This window comes from Podarcis erhardii (genome assembly GCF_964252035.2).
Source record: "Podarcis erhardii genome assembly, chromosome: 1".
Classification (NCBI taxonomy): Eukaryota; Metazoa; Chordata; class Lepidosauria; order Squamata; family Lacertidae; genus Podarcis; species Podarcis erhardii.
In genome coordinates, this window is record NC_138497.1 from 100,453,957 (window position 1) to 100,467,710 (window position 13,754).

A 13,754-nucleotide genomic window follows, 5' to 3' on the forward strand; every position below is an offset into this window, starting at 1 on the left:
TTCTCAGGGGGTACTCAAGAGTATGCAGTACCGGCTCTTCTTTTTGTTAAAAAGTGTGGCACTTACTGTAACAACTTCATGGTGAGTACCGACGCCTATTTTTCAAGGGGGGAAAAACACTGAGGGGAAATCAAGTTTATTGGAAATATGGGAGGGGAGCATATGAAAACTATGCCAATTCATTTCTCAGTTTCTTATATTTTCATATGATCCTCTTATGGAGAATATGAATAGCAGTTACCCTTGGAATGACCACAACTCTCAAGGGATACTGCTGCAGAAATGCTTACAAACTTCATAGTATGTTAGGATACCTTCTCTTCAGCCCAGCTGCCACCGCAATATTTTGATTTAAAAGTTAGTAAAGGGCAGGGTGCTTTAGTGACAATAATAGGTGCCTCTCCAGCCTGGACGTTGATCTAAGTCAATGAATAGTGTTTTAAAAGCCTGCCTTCTTACTGTGTACAGACACATATATTCGCATGTGCGCAGTCCATTTGGATACATGTACCACAGGCACATGAAGTGACTCTCAAGTTCTCCACTTGTATGAGGACAGCTGATGGAGAAACTCATATGCACATGTTGTGCTTGTGCATGGAAGGTGTAGGAGAAGTTTCAAGGGGCAACTAGATCAGACTTAAATAAACTCTTTTCCTAAGTTCTAAATATCCTACTCATATACTTCAGTATTTCACTTGGTAATTGTACTGAATATAAAAGCAACCACATCATTCAGACCACCTCGACATTGAGCCCATAGGACAGATCTAGTCATTAGACTTTGTTATGGTTTAATTATGAGCATTTTTGCAAGATGCCTTTTTTCTATAGTAATGTCTTTATAGCTTCTGTATCATTTTATTTACAAAAAAAGAATATGCTTGAAGCATGCATAAAAATATTAGATAATTTTCATCATTAGTATATGGTTAAAGGAAAGTTCTGGATATTGTTAAGGCTGCAACCTTATGCATACCTAATTGATACTAGACTTAGTAGAATTATTGTTGAGTAAACACACATAGCATTGGGCTGAATGTTGTGTGATATAACCATAGCCTATGCAATTGGCTTGAGCTCCATTTTTCATGGCCAGATAAGCTCACAATTAAAGCCCTATAAAAGCCCAGTGAATGGGTCTGTCCAGTCTGCTTGTCTCATGCTGTATATTGTAAAAAAAAAAAAAAAAAGTGATAGCCAACTCTACAACGTCCTATGAACGTTTTGGTGCAATACATGCAAAATGATATCCAGTTGTGGAAACCACATTACAAATGAGTGTAAATGATTTCATATAAATGCATGCATCCTTGCATATGAATATGATCATTAATAATAATGTCACTGATGTTTAAGAAAGCTTAAAGGTCTTTGATTCATTACTCATTTATTATGGGTCGGAGTCAGCCTTGACTTGTGGACATAAAGGCTTGTTCTGTCCACGGAAACCTTCTGATCTATGAAGAGGAGTGGCAGGGGGAGGTTAATTTTTCCAATTTCCCTCTCACTTTGCTGCCAGCAGTGCCGCCACCCCCCCCCCACTGTTCTGGAGGGTCCCCAACCCTCGGGAAGAGTGTGGGAGAGAATTGGCAAAATTCACCTTCCTTCACTACTTAACTGGAGCATACTCTGAGTGGAATGCCACTTGGAATATTCTAACCGGCAGGGAGCAAAGTCTGGATCCAGTCCAGCAGATGAAATTTAGAGAACGTTGGGAACATTGTTGTCCAACTACCTACTAATTTTAAAGCCTTTTAAGTTTACCACTAACTTTATTTCGGTTCTGTGCCTTGTGCTCATAAACTTGTTCCACTGCCCTAAAATCTGTTACACAATCCCGCGCACCATCAGGTACAGAGAACGCATCTAACTGGGCATGTCATTTTGCTTATTAAGACACTAAATATTGTGTAATGTTACTGTCACATTATTTTGAGCAGCCTATAATATTCCAGATAAACCATTTGTCTGATGTAGGGTATTAATATAAAGTGGCTAGTTGAGCCTAATTTTAATGAAAAAATTATTACAATTTATTTCCCAGAGAAATAGTTTGTCATAAATTTGTGCATTTTTTCCTCCTGTCTGTTTCTTTTAGTGTGATAAAAGGTTTTCACTTAGTTATGCTCACTTACTATCTTGCCTGAAGTTTCTCTTAGAATTACTAGCTAAAAGGTGCAAACACTGATTTCTGTGAAAACAGATGTCAAAGCATCACCTTCGACACTACTGTCTAAATATGACTGAATATTTGAAATTATTTCTTAGCTGGACCTGGCTGCACCATAATGGGGTAGAGCTATTCAATTTGAAGTTTTCAAGATGGCGCTGATGACAACATAGTGTCCAGTTACTTTTGAGGATTATAACTCTTCTTCAGAGCTGGCTACCACATCATCTGTGGAAGACAGTTTTGGACAATTTCTCTTTGAAAGACCTGAAGAAGTATTATAATACTCAAAGTTCATTAGGTAATAAATTTGCTTATGCTCATCTTGGAGGTCTCTTTTTCATTTGGTTACTTACTGCTTTGGCTGCCTTTCCTTCTTTTCTTTTTTTTACTGTAATGTCTGTTTTAATTTTTCTGAAGGAGCAAACAATCCGTATGCTGCCCTGATGCTACACAGCAAAACATGACTTATCTATGAATAAGTTTCTTTCTTATCATTGCTTTATTTCCAGGGCCAAACTAGATGTGACATGAACTGTGTCAATACAATTAATGTGCATGTATCTAAATAGCAGGATTGTGAGGGTGGGTGGGGAGCAGAATTTAAATTCTTTATCTGCCTGCCACAAAATCACCTCTTTGAAGCTGCTACTTGTGTTTCTAAGGGAGCTCCCATTTGCAGCTGTATATCTATCCCCACAGGGACCCCAGGCTTCCCTGCAGCTGTTATTCACATAATAAATGTGCACATTAATTGCATTTTCACTTTTAACATCAGGTCTAGATTCATTTATACTGTTTCATATCATATTGTATGGCTATTTTTAAATACACCATTCATTTAAATACTTGTTTGCATATCAGTGCTACTTTTATCAGTTGTAAACTCATACAGATCATTTCTAACTCTTGAGTAAGGGGCTATGGTAGAATGAGCATGGAAAATGAATGGCAGTTTCTCACCCCTGCTGTTAAAGGTCCTTTCAGGTCAGAGTTTAAGTAGATTGGCGGTGCTGTGTGGGGAAGCTTGAAGACTGTGGACCCTCCCCCTATATACCTGGCCTGCATTTAAATACAGCAATTTTTTGCATTTAGTTCTTGTTTTTAAAATATTGCATTTTCCTTCTACACTTTGAAATAGTATTGAACAAGCAATGAGTAAAATTACATACTTGAACTTTATCTTTTTTCAAAAATATTTTTTTAATGCATACAAGTTTTAAAAATACTTTCATTAGTACAGGAAGCATTTCTGTTCTAAAGTAATCTTCATTTTTTCAAATGGCCCTAGGAGCTAGCCCTAATTTTTTGTATATATATGTGATTAATTGACTAGGACACACTTGGCCATTTCTGAAAACTATTCATAATCCAGCTACTCCTCTGTCATAGGGCAACTGTATACATCATAGTATTGAAATAATTCTTCAAGGTCTTGTACAGATGATGGTGATTTGGAACAACAGGAGTGTTTCCTTTTAAGTGCTGGGGAGATTCTTTGAAAGCTTAGCAAAACTACTTTGCTAGTGTTAGGTTTGCAACTGGGGGGGGGGCTGTTCGTTTGGCACGTAACAAAGAGATTGAACAGAATTTTTATGTGCCTCAAAATGCTTCACATGTACAAGATGAAAGAAGCCTCTCCCCATGTTAAAAAAGGATATCACAGATTTGGAAAAGGTACAGGAAAGTAAAGCGAAAACCATTAAGGGTTACTGCACATTCCATACAAAGAATCACTTCAGTATATAGGTCTTTTTAGTCTAGAAAAAAAACAATTAAGGATTGATAAATTGCATCTAGGGATAGAAATCCCTTTCGCATAATGCCAGAACATTTGATTGGCATTCTTTTTAAAAAACAACGTTCATTGACACTGAGATGTGCAGATGGCTGCTATCTCTGTTGAATTTCAAAAGAATAAGATCTGTTTTTCATGAATGGATCAAATACTGGTTGTCGGCATTAAATAAATGGAACCTCTATGTCTCTGAGGAGCAGATTTTGATGCCTTCATTCCATATGTGATTTTTCTAGATACACTGCTAGAAACAGAACGCTGGGCCAGATAAGCCATTAACTCTGACCCATCCAAGCAGTGATAATAATTAAAATAATTTAAATCCCTATAAAGTTCCAGGCGGTTCTTAAGTTTTTACACTGTTTGCTCACTATCTTGCTATCGCTCCAGCATCACCATTGAATAATGAACAATTTGGGAATGGTACAATGGTCATTATGTAAAATAAGTCATTGAGCAGTCTCAGGCATGAGATATTTTGTAGCAGCGGGAAAGAGAGTGTTTTCCCATCACAGGTCTTCAAAATTAATTAGGTAAAAGCATATGGTTAGTGCAGATTTCAAATACCTGGCGGGGATAAGAAAGTATTACGGTTTTTCAGTTGAAAATAATCAATATATATTAGGAACAACTCACAATTCTTACAGTGTATAATACTGAGCTGGTTTCACACATGAATGTTTGCATTTGTGACTTTATAGATTAAGCATTCTGGAAATAATGGGTTGGATTCAAATGAGTCTTTCCATTTCAGAAGAGGCCCTGATCAGTAAGAGTGGTGGAGGCTGGTCCACAGCCCTCCCACTGAAAATGTCACGTAATTAAAAATCCCTTCTCAAAATCTTGAAGCCACACATTCTGTTCTTATTATTTCTACCTTGCTCTTCTATAAGTTTGTCAGTGGACTTCTGAAATGAAACGTTAGGGCACTGTTCCTATCTGGCTATGACTCCACATACTTCCTCAAATCTGGAAGATATTCTCCTAAACCTCAGACATAACATAGGTTAATTATGATTAGTATGGTGTAATGAGCTTTTGCACATGATCAGAGATTATTGCTTCACATTTTCAGGACTGATCCATGCATTGCAAATATGTTCTGATTTGTTCTAATGGCTCAAATGAAACTGTCCGTCCCCCCCTGACGGTTGGAATACTTTTGGGGTTTTTTGTTTTAATTTAGAGAAGTATATTTTGGATTATAAATAGTTAAATTGATTTTGGGGAGAGGAAACCTGTATAAGCAAGTTTTCCCGGCATTTAAAAAGTTTTTATGTGTTTTGTTTTCTGGCAGTGGATGTATAGGTGTAAACAATACATAAATTCACAAATTTAGTCATGTGATACGGCTTAATTTCTAAGTAAGAGGTGCGGAGTCAATCTTGTCTGAAAATGCTACTTAGACCCTCTTACATGGAAACGCTTTCCCTGTCCAAAGATGTGCAGAGAAAAAAGAGACAGTGTCAGTCTTTACACATATAATGGCAAGCTTCTTAAATAAGTGCTGTCAAAATCCTATTGTGATGAAAGAGGAAGTTAAAAAATTCAGCCCTACCAAGTCAAAAAGCTACCAGCCTGAAATATACTCAGAGTTGCAAAGTGATTTCATGCTCTTTATTCAGCTCATAGTGGTGAGGAGGAATGAATGAATGTCCCCTCAAAGTATCTGCTTTATATACATTATTTACACAATGGGCTGCACATGATTGGCTAATTCCGGAACTCTACTGTAAGCCAATCAGGTTGTGGATTCACTTCTATCTGGAGCATGATTGGGTGGTTCCTGCCAACCAATCATACTGCTGCATTGTTCTAGGACCAATCAGACTGCTGCAGTTTGGATCCTAAGTTCCAGTCCTGCCCGGGAGGTCGCATTCATAGTCCTCAAGGTACACCGGCGGTCTACATGTGCGTTGCGGCCTGGGGTGTTCCCTGGTCCGGGGTTCAGGTTCTGGCTCGTGTTCCAAGGATGCTGGCTGTGATGGGGCTGTTTGGTCTGGCGCAACCGGCTCGCTCAGTCGTGATTCTGGTTCCGGTGTCCTTTCGGCCTCGCGGGTCCTCTCTGTATTTACTGATTCTGCCTCTCCTGCTGGCCCCTCCAGCTCTATGGGCCTCACTGCCCCACTGTTCCCTTGGGACTCCCCTGACCTGTCCTCCTCCTGGTTTTCTCCTGGGAATTGTCGCCGTATCTGGTCGCAGTGGCAGCGCCAGCATTGCCCCCCATCCGTTAGCACCTCGTATGACACGGGGCCAGTGGCCCTGGTGACTGTGGTGGGTACCCATGCTGGGCCTGCCCCAAAATTCTTTGCGTACACTGGGTCCTGGGCCTCGAAGGTCTGGGGGTTCCTGCCTTCCCCCACCACCACCTCATCCTGTGCTCTATCGGGGTGAAGGCGGTCTAATCTGATTGCAAGGCGCCGACCCATTAGTAGTTCAGCGGGGCTCCGGCCAGTCATTGAGCTGGGGGTGCTGTGCTGTGCTAGAAGGAATGTGGCAAGGCGGTACTCCCAATCCCCTTGCGTCATGCGGTGAGAGGGTGCCCTTGATGGTCCGCACCATGCGTTCTGCTTGGCCATTGGTGGCAGGGTGGAATGGCGCCGAACAGATGTGGCAGATGGCGTTCTGCGCTGTGAAGGTTTGGAATTCTCCTGATGTAAATGCAGTCCCGTTGTCTGAGACGAGAATGTCAGGGAGCCCGTGGGTTGCAAACAGCCTGCGTAGTACCCAGATGGCTGCGAACGTAGAAGTGGACGGTACCAGTGCGACTTCCAGCCATTTGGTGTAGGAGTCCACCACTATGAAGAATGTTTCCCCCTGAAAGGGGCCAGCAAAGTCCACATGCAGGCGTGACCATGGTGCTCAGGCGGACTCCCAGGACTGGACTGGGGCCCTTGGGGGATCTGGGTGGGATTCTTGGCAGGCCTGGCAGTGTTTGACCCAGGCCTCTATCTCTCCGTCGATCCCCGGCCACCACACATAACTCCTGGCAAGGGCCTTCATTCTTACTACCCCTGGGTGTGTCTTGTGTAGGGCTGTGAGGACCCTTTTGCGGAGGGGCTGCGGAACAATGACCCTGCTTCCCCATAACAGGCACCCCTTGTGGGCTGATAGTTCATGTTTGTGGGTTGTGTAGCTGGCAAATTCTGGCCCGGGGCTGCTGTTGGGCCATCCCCTCCACACCCAGTCCAGGACCCGGGAGATGATCCTATCTTTCTTGGAATGGTGTGCAACTTCTTGTGCCTGAAAGGGGCGGTCGGGAAGCAGCTCCAGGCTCATAACCTCTTGTGCAGGTGCTGGGTCAGGGCCTGTTTCCAGTAGTGGTAGCCTGCTGAGGGCGTCCGCATGGCCCATCGCCTTCCCAGGGCGGTGAATCAGTGCATAATGGTAGCTGGCAAGGAAAATTGACCACCTGAGGATGCGAGGAGATAGCACTTGGGGGGTCTGCTTTTCAGGGGTAAACAAGCCAAGCAACAGCTTGTGGTCAGTCACCACGGTGAAGGGCCGCCCATACAAGAAAAATGGAATTTTTTTACTCCCTTCACGATTGCCAGACCCTCCTTGTCGATTTGCGAGTAGTTCCGCTCGGTTGCGTTGAGTGTCTGGGGAAAGTATGCCACCGGTACCTCTCTTCCATCCGGGAGTTGGTGTCCCAGGACAGCGCCAATGCCATAGGGTGAGGCGTCGCATGCTAGCACCAATGGCAGCCTCTCGTTGAAGTGTGCCAAGACAGAGTTTGAGACAAGCAAGTCCTTGACTGCCTGGAATGCAGCCTCCTGGCGCTGGCCCCACACCCAAGGGGCCCGCTTGTCCAGGAGTCTGTGTAGGGGCTCCGCTACCGCCGCCTTGTGGGGAAGGAAGGAATGGTAAAAGTTCAATTGTCCCAGAAGGCCTGAAGTTCAGTCTTGTTCTTGGGCGCTGGGGCATCACAAATGGCCCGTACCTTGTCCCCAGTCGGGTGGACCCCTTCTGCGTCCACCATAAATCCCAGAAAGTCCACCTGAGGCGCTCCTAGTAGACATTTTTCCCGCTTCACCTTGAGACCCGCCGTCTGGAAACGGTGCAGAACGGTGCGGAGGCGGTCCTCAAACTCCTCTGGTGTGGGCCCGGCAATCAACACATCATCGAAGAAGGGGGTGATGCCAGGAATCCCTTTGAGGAGAGAGTCCATTAGATTCTGGAATATGCCTGGTGCCACACTGACACCGAATTGCAGCCGCTTTACCCTGAATGCTCCTCTGTGCGTCACAATCGTCTGTGCCTCTGCTGTGGCCTCATCTACTGGCAGCTGTTGATATGCTTGGGCCAAATCCAGCTTGCCAAAAATTTTCGACTCAGCCAGGGTGGCAAGGACATGGCTAACCACTGGCACTGGGTATGCATGGGCTGTGAGGGCCTTGTTTATGGTACATTTGTAGTCTGCACAGATGCGGACTGATCCATTAGGCTTGACGGGTCTGACGATTGGGGTTTCCCAGGGGGCATTAGGCACTGGCTCCAGCACTCCTTGCTCCACGAGCCGGTCCAATTCCTTGTCTATACGGGGTTTCAGGGCGAACGGGACCCGGCGGGCCTTGAGCCTGACTGGTCGTACTGCGGGGTCAAGCTGTAGAGCAATGGGGGGAGCCCGTATACTGTCCCAATTTCCCATCAAAACCCCCTGGAAATTCCTTGCAAATTGCGTCCACGTTCACTTGTAAGCTAGTGTGGTTCACCCCGGTGATGGCTAGCCCCAGTGGTCCAAACCATGCCAATCCCAGTAAGCTAATGTAGGGGCCCTTGACCACAAGCAAGTCCAGTTGCCACGTCTGTCCTCAGTATTGCACCCTGAAGGTCCCCACGCCCATTGTGGGGACCTTACGTTTCTGGAAGTCCCGGAGGGTGAATGGGGCCGGCCTGAGTTTGGGACCCCCAGTAGGACACAGTTCCCTTAAGGTCCTTGCCAAGATTATGGATAGAGTTGAACCTGTGCCAAGCTCCATGCGGCATGGGGCCCCCTCTATCTGTACCTCTACATAAATTTTCTCTACGTTGGGGTGGGGCAACTGGTATACCTGGAAGTCTGTGAGCTCCGTCGAGTTGCCTTGGTGCGTTGGGCCCCGGGACCTGGGGCTCTTGGATTGATCATCTGATGTCTGGCATCGGGTGGGCCGAGCCCGACACACCCGGGCGATGTGTCCCGATTTTCTGCACTGCCTGCACTCTGCGTTGCGGAAACGGCAGGTCCTCGTGACTTTCCCCGCAGCTTGCGCAATTCCCTCCTTCTCATCGAGGCAGCTGTGGTATGTGGGCTGCTTGAGTGCGCTGCAGTACTCGGTGCACCTCCTCCCTGTCGGATCCTGAGTCGTCGGTGAGGTCTTCGTGGTGGACCCTCGGTTGGGACGGGAGGCTCGACCGTGGCTCTTGCGTCGACCTCTCGGCAGCTTCCGTTGCCAGGGCCTCCCCCAGAGCGACCTGGAACGTTAGGTCCTTCTTAGCGTAGAGGCGTCGTTGCAGCTTCTCATCCTTCAGGCCACCGACGAGGCGGTCACGAAGCATGTTCTCCAGCTCTGAGAAGTTGCAGAACCGGGCGGCTTGGCGGAGAGAGGTCACAAACCCAGTTATGGTTTCCCCAGGGGTTTGCCGCTTTGCGTAGAAGGCATTTCGACGAGCCACCACTGAGGGCTGCAGGGAAAAGTGCCCCTTCAGCTGTTCCATTATTGTTTTGTATGGAACAGTAGTGACGTCTTCAGGCGCAAGGAGAGCCTGGGCGATTTCAAACTTCTCCTCTCCGCAGACGCTGAAGAATATCGCCTTCTTCTTGGCGACTTCTTCGTCGGTGACCCCTTTAGCTTCTAGGAGGAAGGTGAAATGGGAGGCGTACGGTTCCCAGTCTCCAGATGCTGGGTTGAACGGCGAGAAGCTGCTGTCGGTTGCCATTCTGAGTTCCTTGTGTCCCGGAGCTGAAGCCTGGATACATGGTGCGAGGCAGCGGTGCGGCAGTTGGCAGTGCTGCGGTGCTGTGTGTGGCAGTCAGCTCAGCAGGATCCCACCTTCGTCGCCAGTGAAATATACTCAGAATCGCAAAGTGATTTCATGCTCTTTATTCAGCTCATAGTGGTGAGGAGGAATGAATGAATGTCCCCTCAAAGTATCTGCTTTATATACATTATTTACACAATGGGCTGCACATGATTGGCTAATTCCGGAACTCTACTGTAAGCCAATCAGGTTGTGGATTCACTTCTATCTGGAGCATGATTGGGTGGTTCCTGCCAACCAATCATACTGCTGCATTGTTTTAGGACCAATCGGACTGCTGCATTCTGAATCCTATTGTTCTAGGACCAATCAGACTGCTGCATTTTGGATCCTATTGTTCTAGGACCAATCAGACTGCTGCAGTTTGGATCCTATTCAACTCAGTACATAACACAGCCACTACTGAATAAAGGGAGGCATTTTCACCAATTTTATTTTTCCCCACTTCCAGAGAGCTTTGGAACACTCTGAAATAGTGTGGGAAGTACTTAGGAGGGCTGTAGGGGAGAAGAGAAATTTGCAAAAATTGACCCCTTCCTTGCATATTAGCTGGAGCCTTAACTGGATCAGAGCTTCTTTTTGCAAATGGAAGAATACCTTTGGATCCTACCCAATGACAATATTTTGCTATTATTTAAAACATAATTATTTGAATTAGGAAACAAATATTTGATTTTACCTTTTCTGGATTTAATGTAAAATCTGAAAGACCTCTTTCGTTGTGATTATGGCCCACCTCATACATATTATACGATGGATTTCCAATCTCTACATTGATTCCTCCATTTATAATTGGTTGTCGTCGGATTGTTTTTGCCCTAAAATATATCACAAGGGAAAGAGTGAACAAATTAATCTCTGCATTGGGTTGTGTGTATGTGTGTATAAAAAAATCTGTGAAAAGAAGGAAGTGATTTTCAGGGTGGGGGAGAGATTGCCTTGCCAGATTAATTTTCAATGTTTCCAAGGGGAGTGGGAAGCTTTTCCTCTGCAAACACACCCCTTCTGCAACTATCCCTTGAGAGTTCTCTTCTTAGTTTCTTACTGTTCTTTCACTAAACTCTCTCCTTGGAAAACATTATTAATTCCTATGACTTTCAGTACCTCTTATATGTTGCCCCGTTACCTCTACAGATACCCCACAGCTTTCCAGTCTCTCTGTCTGCCAATTGCTCTATTTGTTTCTGGGAGGGGAGTTTTTGTTTTGTTTTTACTATTTATGTTGTGTTCTCATTTTGTATTTTTTGTGTGAATCGCCCTGTGATCTTCGGATGAAGGGCAGAATACAACAACTACTACTACTGCTGCTCCACTATGTTGTCTAATTGCAATATCAAGGTCAGCAAGTCTAAGCCAGAATCAGTTCTCTTTCCTCCCAAGTCTTCCTTTCTTTAGCCTATGTCCGATCTCCTTGGTAAATAGGTTTCACGTCTCTTCTTTGTACGCTATATCCAGTTATTTGCCAAGTTTTAATGCCCTTCTTGCATACCTAAGTGCACCACTACCGAAAAGGCCCTCTGCCACATTCAGATGGTATGACAATTATCTGAACCCGGCAGAGGGCCTTTCAGTGGTGGTGCCCACTCTGTGGAATGCTCTCCCATCAGATGTTAAGGAGTTGAGTAATTATATAACATTTAGGAAACATCTAAAGGCAGTCCTGTATAGGGAAGCTTTTTAAGGTTTAATGTTTTACTGTGTTTTTTTATATGCTGGAAGCTGCCCAGAGTGGCTGGGGCAATATAAATAATTTGTACCCCACCCATCTGGCTGGGTACAAATAAATTGTTGCTGTTGCTGTTGTTGTTAGTAGTAGCAGCAGTAGTAGCAGCAGTAGATTCCCCACTTCACTAGCTGTCCCTTTGTGTACCCAGCCTAAATATATTGTCCTTACCTATCGTATCTGTTGGTCTTGATTTGTTGATGCCCATGCCGTCCGCTCCACTAGCTCTCTCTTACTGCCTTAAACAGTCACGTCCATTCTCCCTTCTTTTTGCTTTGTTTTACTTTTGCCATGAACATGTAGCTGGTGTCATTTTGTTCCTTTCCTTCAAGGCTCCTCTGAAAATGTGCCTTTTCTATGTGGCCTTTGACTCATCTTCTTAATCCTAGTTCCCGACTATGATCAAGCTTTAAGTAAGTGTATCAGATTTGCTCAAATTCATCAAGCCCTACCATTGACTCTCCCACCTCTGTTCCTGTTATATTCCCCATTGGTATTTCATATTGCAAATTCTTTGGAATATCTGCACACAGTGCCATGCAGAGATAGGATTGGACTGAAATTACACAACCATCATCACCATTCAAGGTTGGTTGTCCTTAGAACTTATCCAGTAAATTGCTTCTTTTTCCTTCGGCAGAAATTTCTTACCTTCGCTTTCTTTTACAAAGTAGCAAACCTATTACCAAAGTAGTAATCAAGGTCACCAAGAGGACGAGTGGAACGATGATTGCAATGCTTCCTGCAACAAATAACAGAAACAGGTTTGACTACCGATAATTTAACACTTGGCAAGGAAACTTTGATAATACCTCAGTAAGCAGAGTGGCATGCAGCTTTGATTGTAATGTAGATCAGGTTTTCACAAATAGATAAGGTAAGGTAGGGATGGAATACTGGAAGCTGTTAAATGTTTTTGTGTCACCTGAAACCTGAGTTGTAGTTTCTTTCCTCCCAAAAAGCTGTGAGCCAAGAACCAACCTTGGTTACAGCTTGTGGATTTGTTTGGAGAAAAACAAACCATCAGCTCTGGTTTTGACATGATACTAAGCAGGAGCATATCTTAGCTCCCAGCAGTGTGGAAGCAGCCTGAACAGGGAAAAGCATTTACAGTAGCACACATTATGTTCACCTTTTAAACTATAGTTCAGTTTAACTGCATTTCAAACTAACGTCTGAACCAGGTCACTGACTGACCTAGAGTTATTTATTATATTCCAGTGTTCTGATTCTAAAATATTCTACTGAGAAGTATCTTTGGGTTCTCTACATGACAAGATGAAAAGTCTAAATTCCTTCTACTATTAAGTTCCAGCAGTTGGCCTGCCTTTCTCAAAGTCCTTTCTCAAAGCTGACATTTTACTTAAGTCATTCGTTGAACTATTTAATTTCTCTTTATTAGCCATTTCACTGCCACCTGACAGTAATACTCCAGTCCCTCTTTGTGTATCAGTCTGTCACCAGTCTCCTAGATAGCTCATTTGGTTAGAGTGTGGTGCTGATGATGCCAAGGTTGCAGGTTTGATCACCATGTGAGGCAGCTGCATATTCCTGCATTGCAAGAGGCTGGACTAGATGATCCTCATGGTCTCTTCCAACTCTACAATTCTTTTATTCTATCCCAGTTTCAGCTTGTTAAAGTAGATTACAAGCTTTCTGGATAGTGATCATGACACCATACCATATGGTTAAAGTTTGTAACCAAATACTACTCTGCCAAGCACAGGACATGCCAAACATTTTTATTTGCTGAAACATTACATTTGACTTCTCAAATGTAATGATCTAGGGACCAAACTTAACTTTTTCTTAACTACTTATTAACCACCGACTTGTCTAAATAGGTATCTAACCCAGTTAGAGAGTATACATATGCAAAGACATGTTTCTGCATATGTATATCTTACTTGATGAGCACAAACAGGTCCTGCCCGGTTATCCTCTTGGACACAATAGCCCAGATTGTGTGCAAGAAACACTTAATTCTTTTTAAAAGTGAATTTTCTTAGTTACATAACTAACTTTGATTTGGTGCACTT

General features: G+C 44.2%; 1 protein-coding gene and 1 long non-coding RNA gene across 4 annotated transcripts in view; one reads left to right on the forward strand and one right to left on the reverse strand.

Annotated features, from left to right (window-relative positions):
* LOC309348824 overlaps positions 1–13,754 on the forward strand; it is a 169,662-nt gene that overhangs the window by 119,743 nt on the left and 36,165 nt on the right. The gene's annotated exons all lie outside the window — the stretch shown is intronic.
* LRP1B (LDL receptor related protein 1B) overlaps positions 1–13,754 on the reverse strand; it is a 778,324-nt gene that overhangs the window by 1,882 nt on the left and 762,688 nt on the right. For all 3 annotated transcript variants that reach the window (XM_081869915.1, XM_081869916.1, XM_081869914.1), the window contains 3 exons: positions 12,367–12,457; positions 10,672–10,810; positions 3,137–3,235 (listed from right to left, as the gene is read on the reverse strand). In XM_081869915.1, coding sequence (XP_081726041.1) covers positions 3,137–3,235; positions 10,672–10,810; positions 12,367–12,457 — 329 coding nt within the window. The remainder of the gene's footprint in view (positions 1–3,136; positions 3,236–10,671; positions 10,811–12,366; positions 12,458–13,754) is intronic.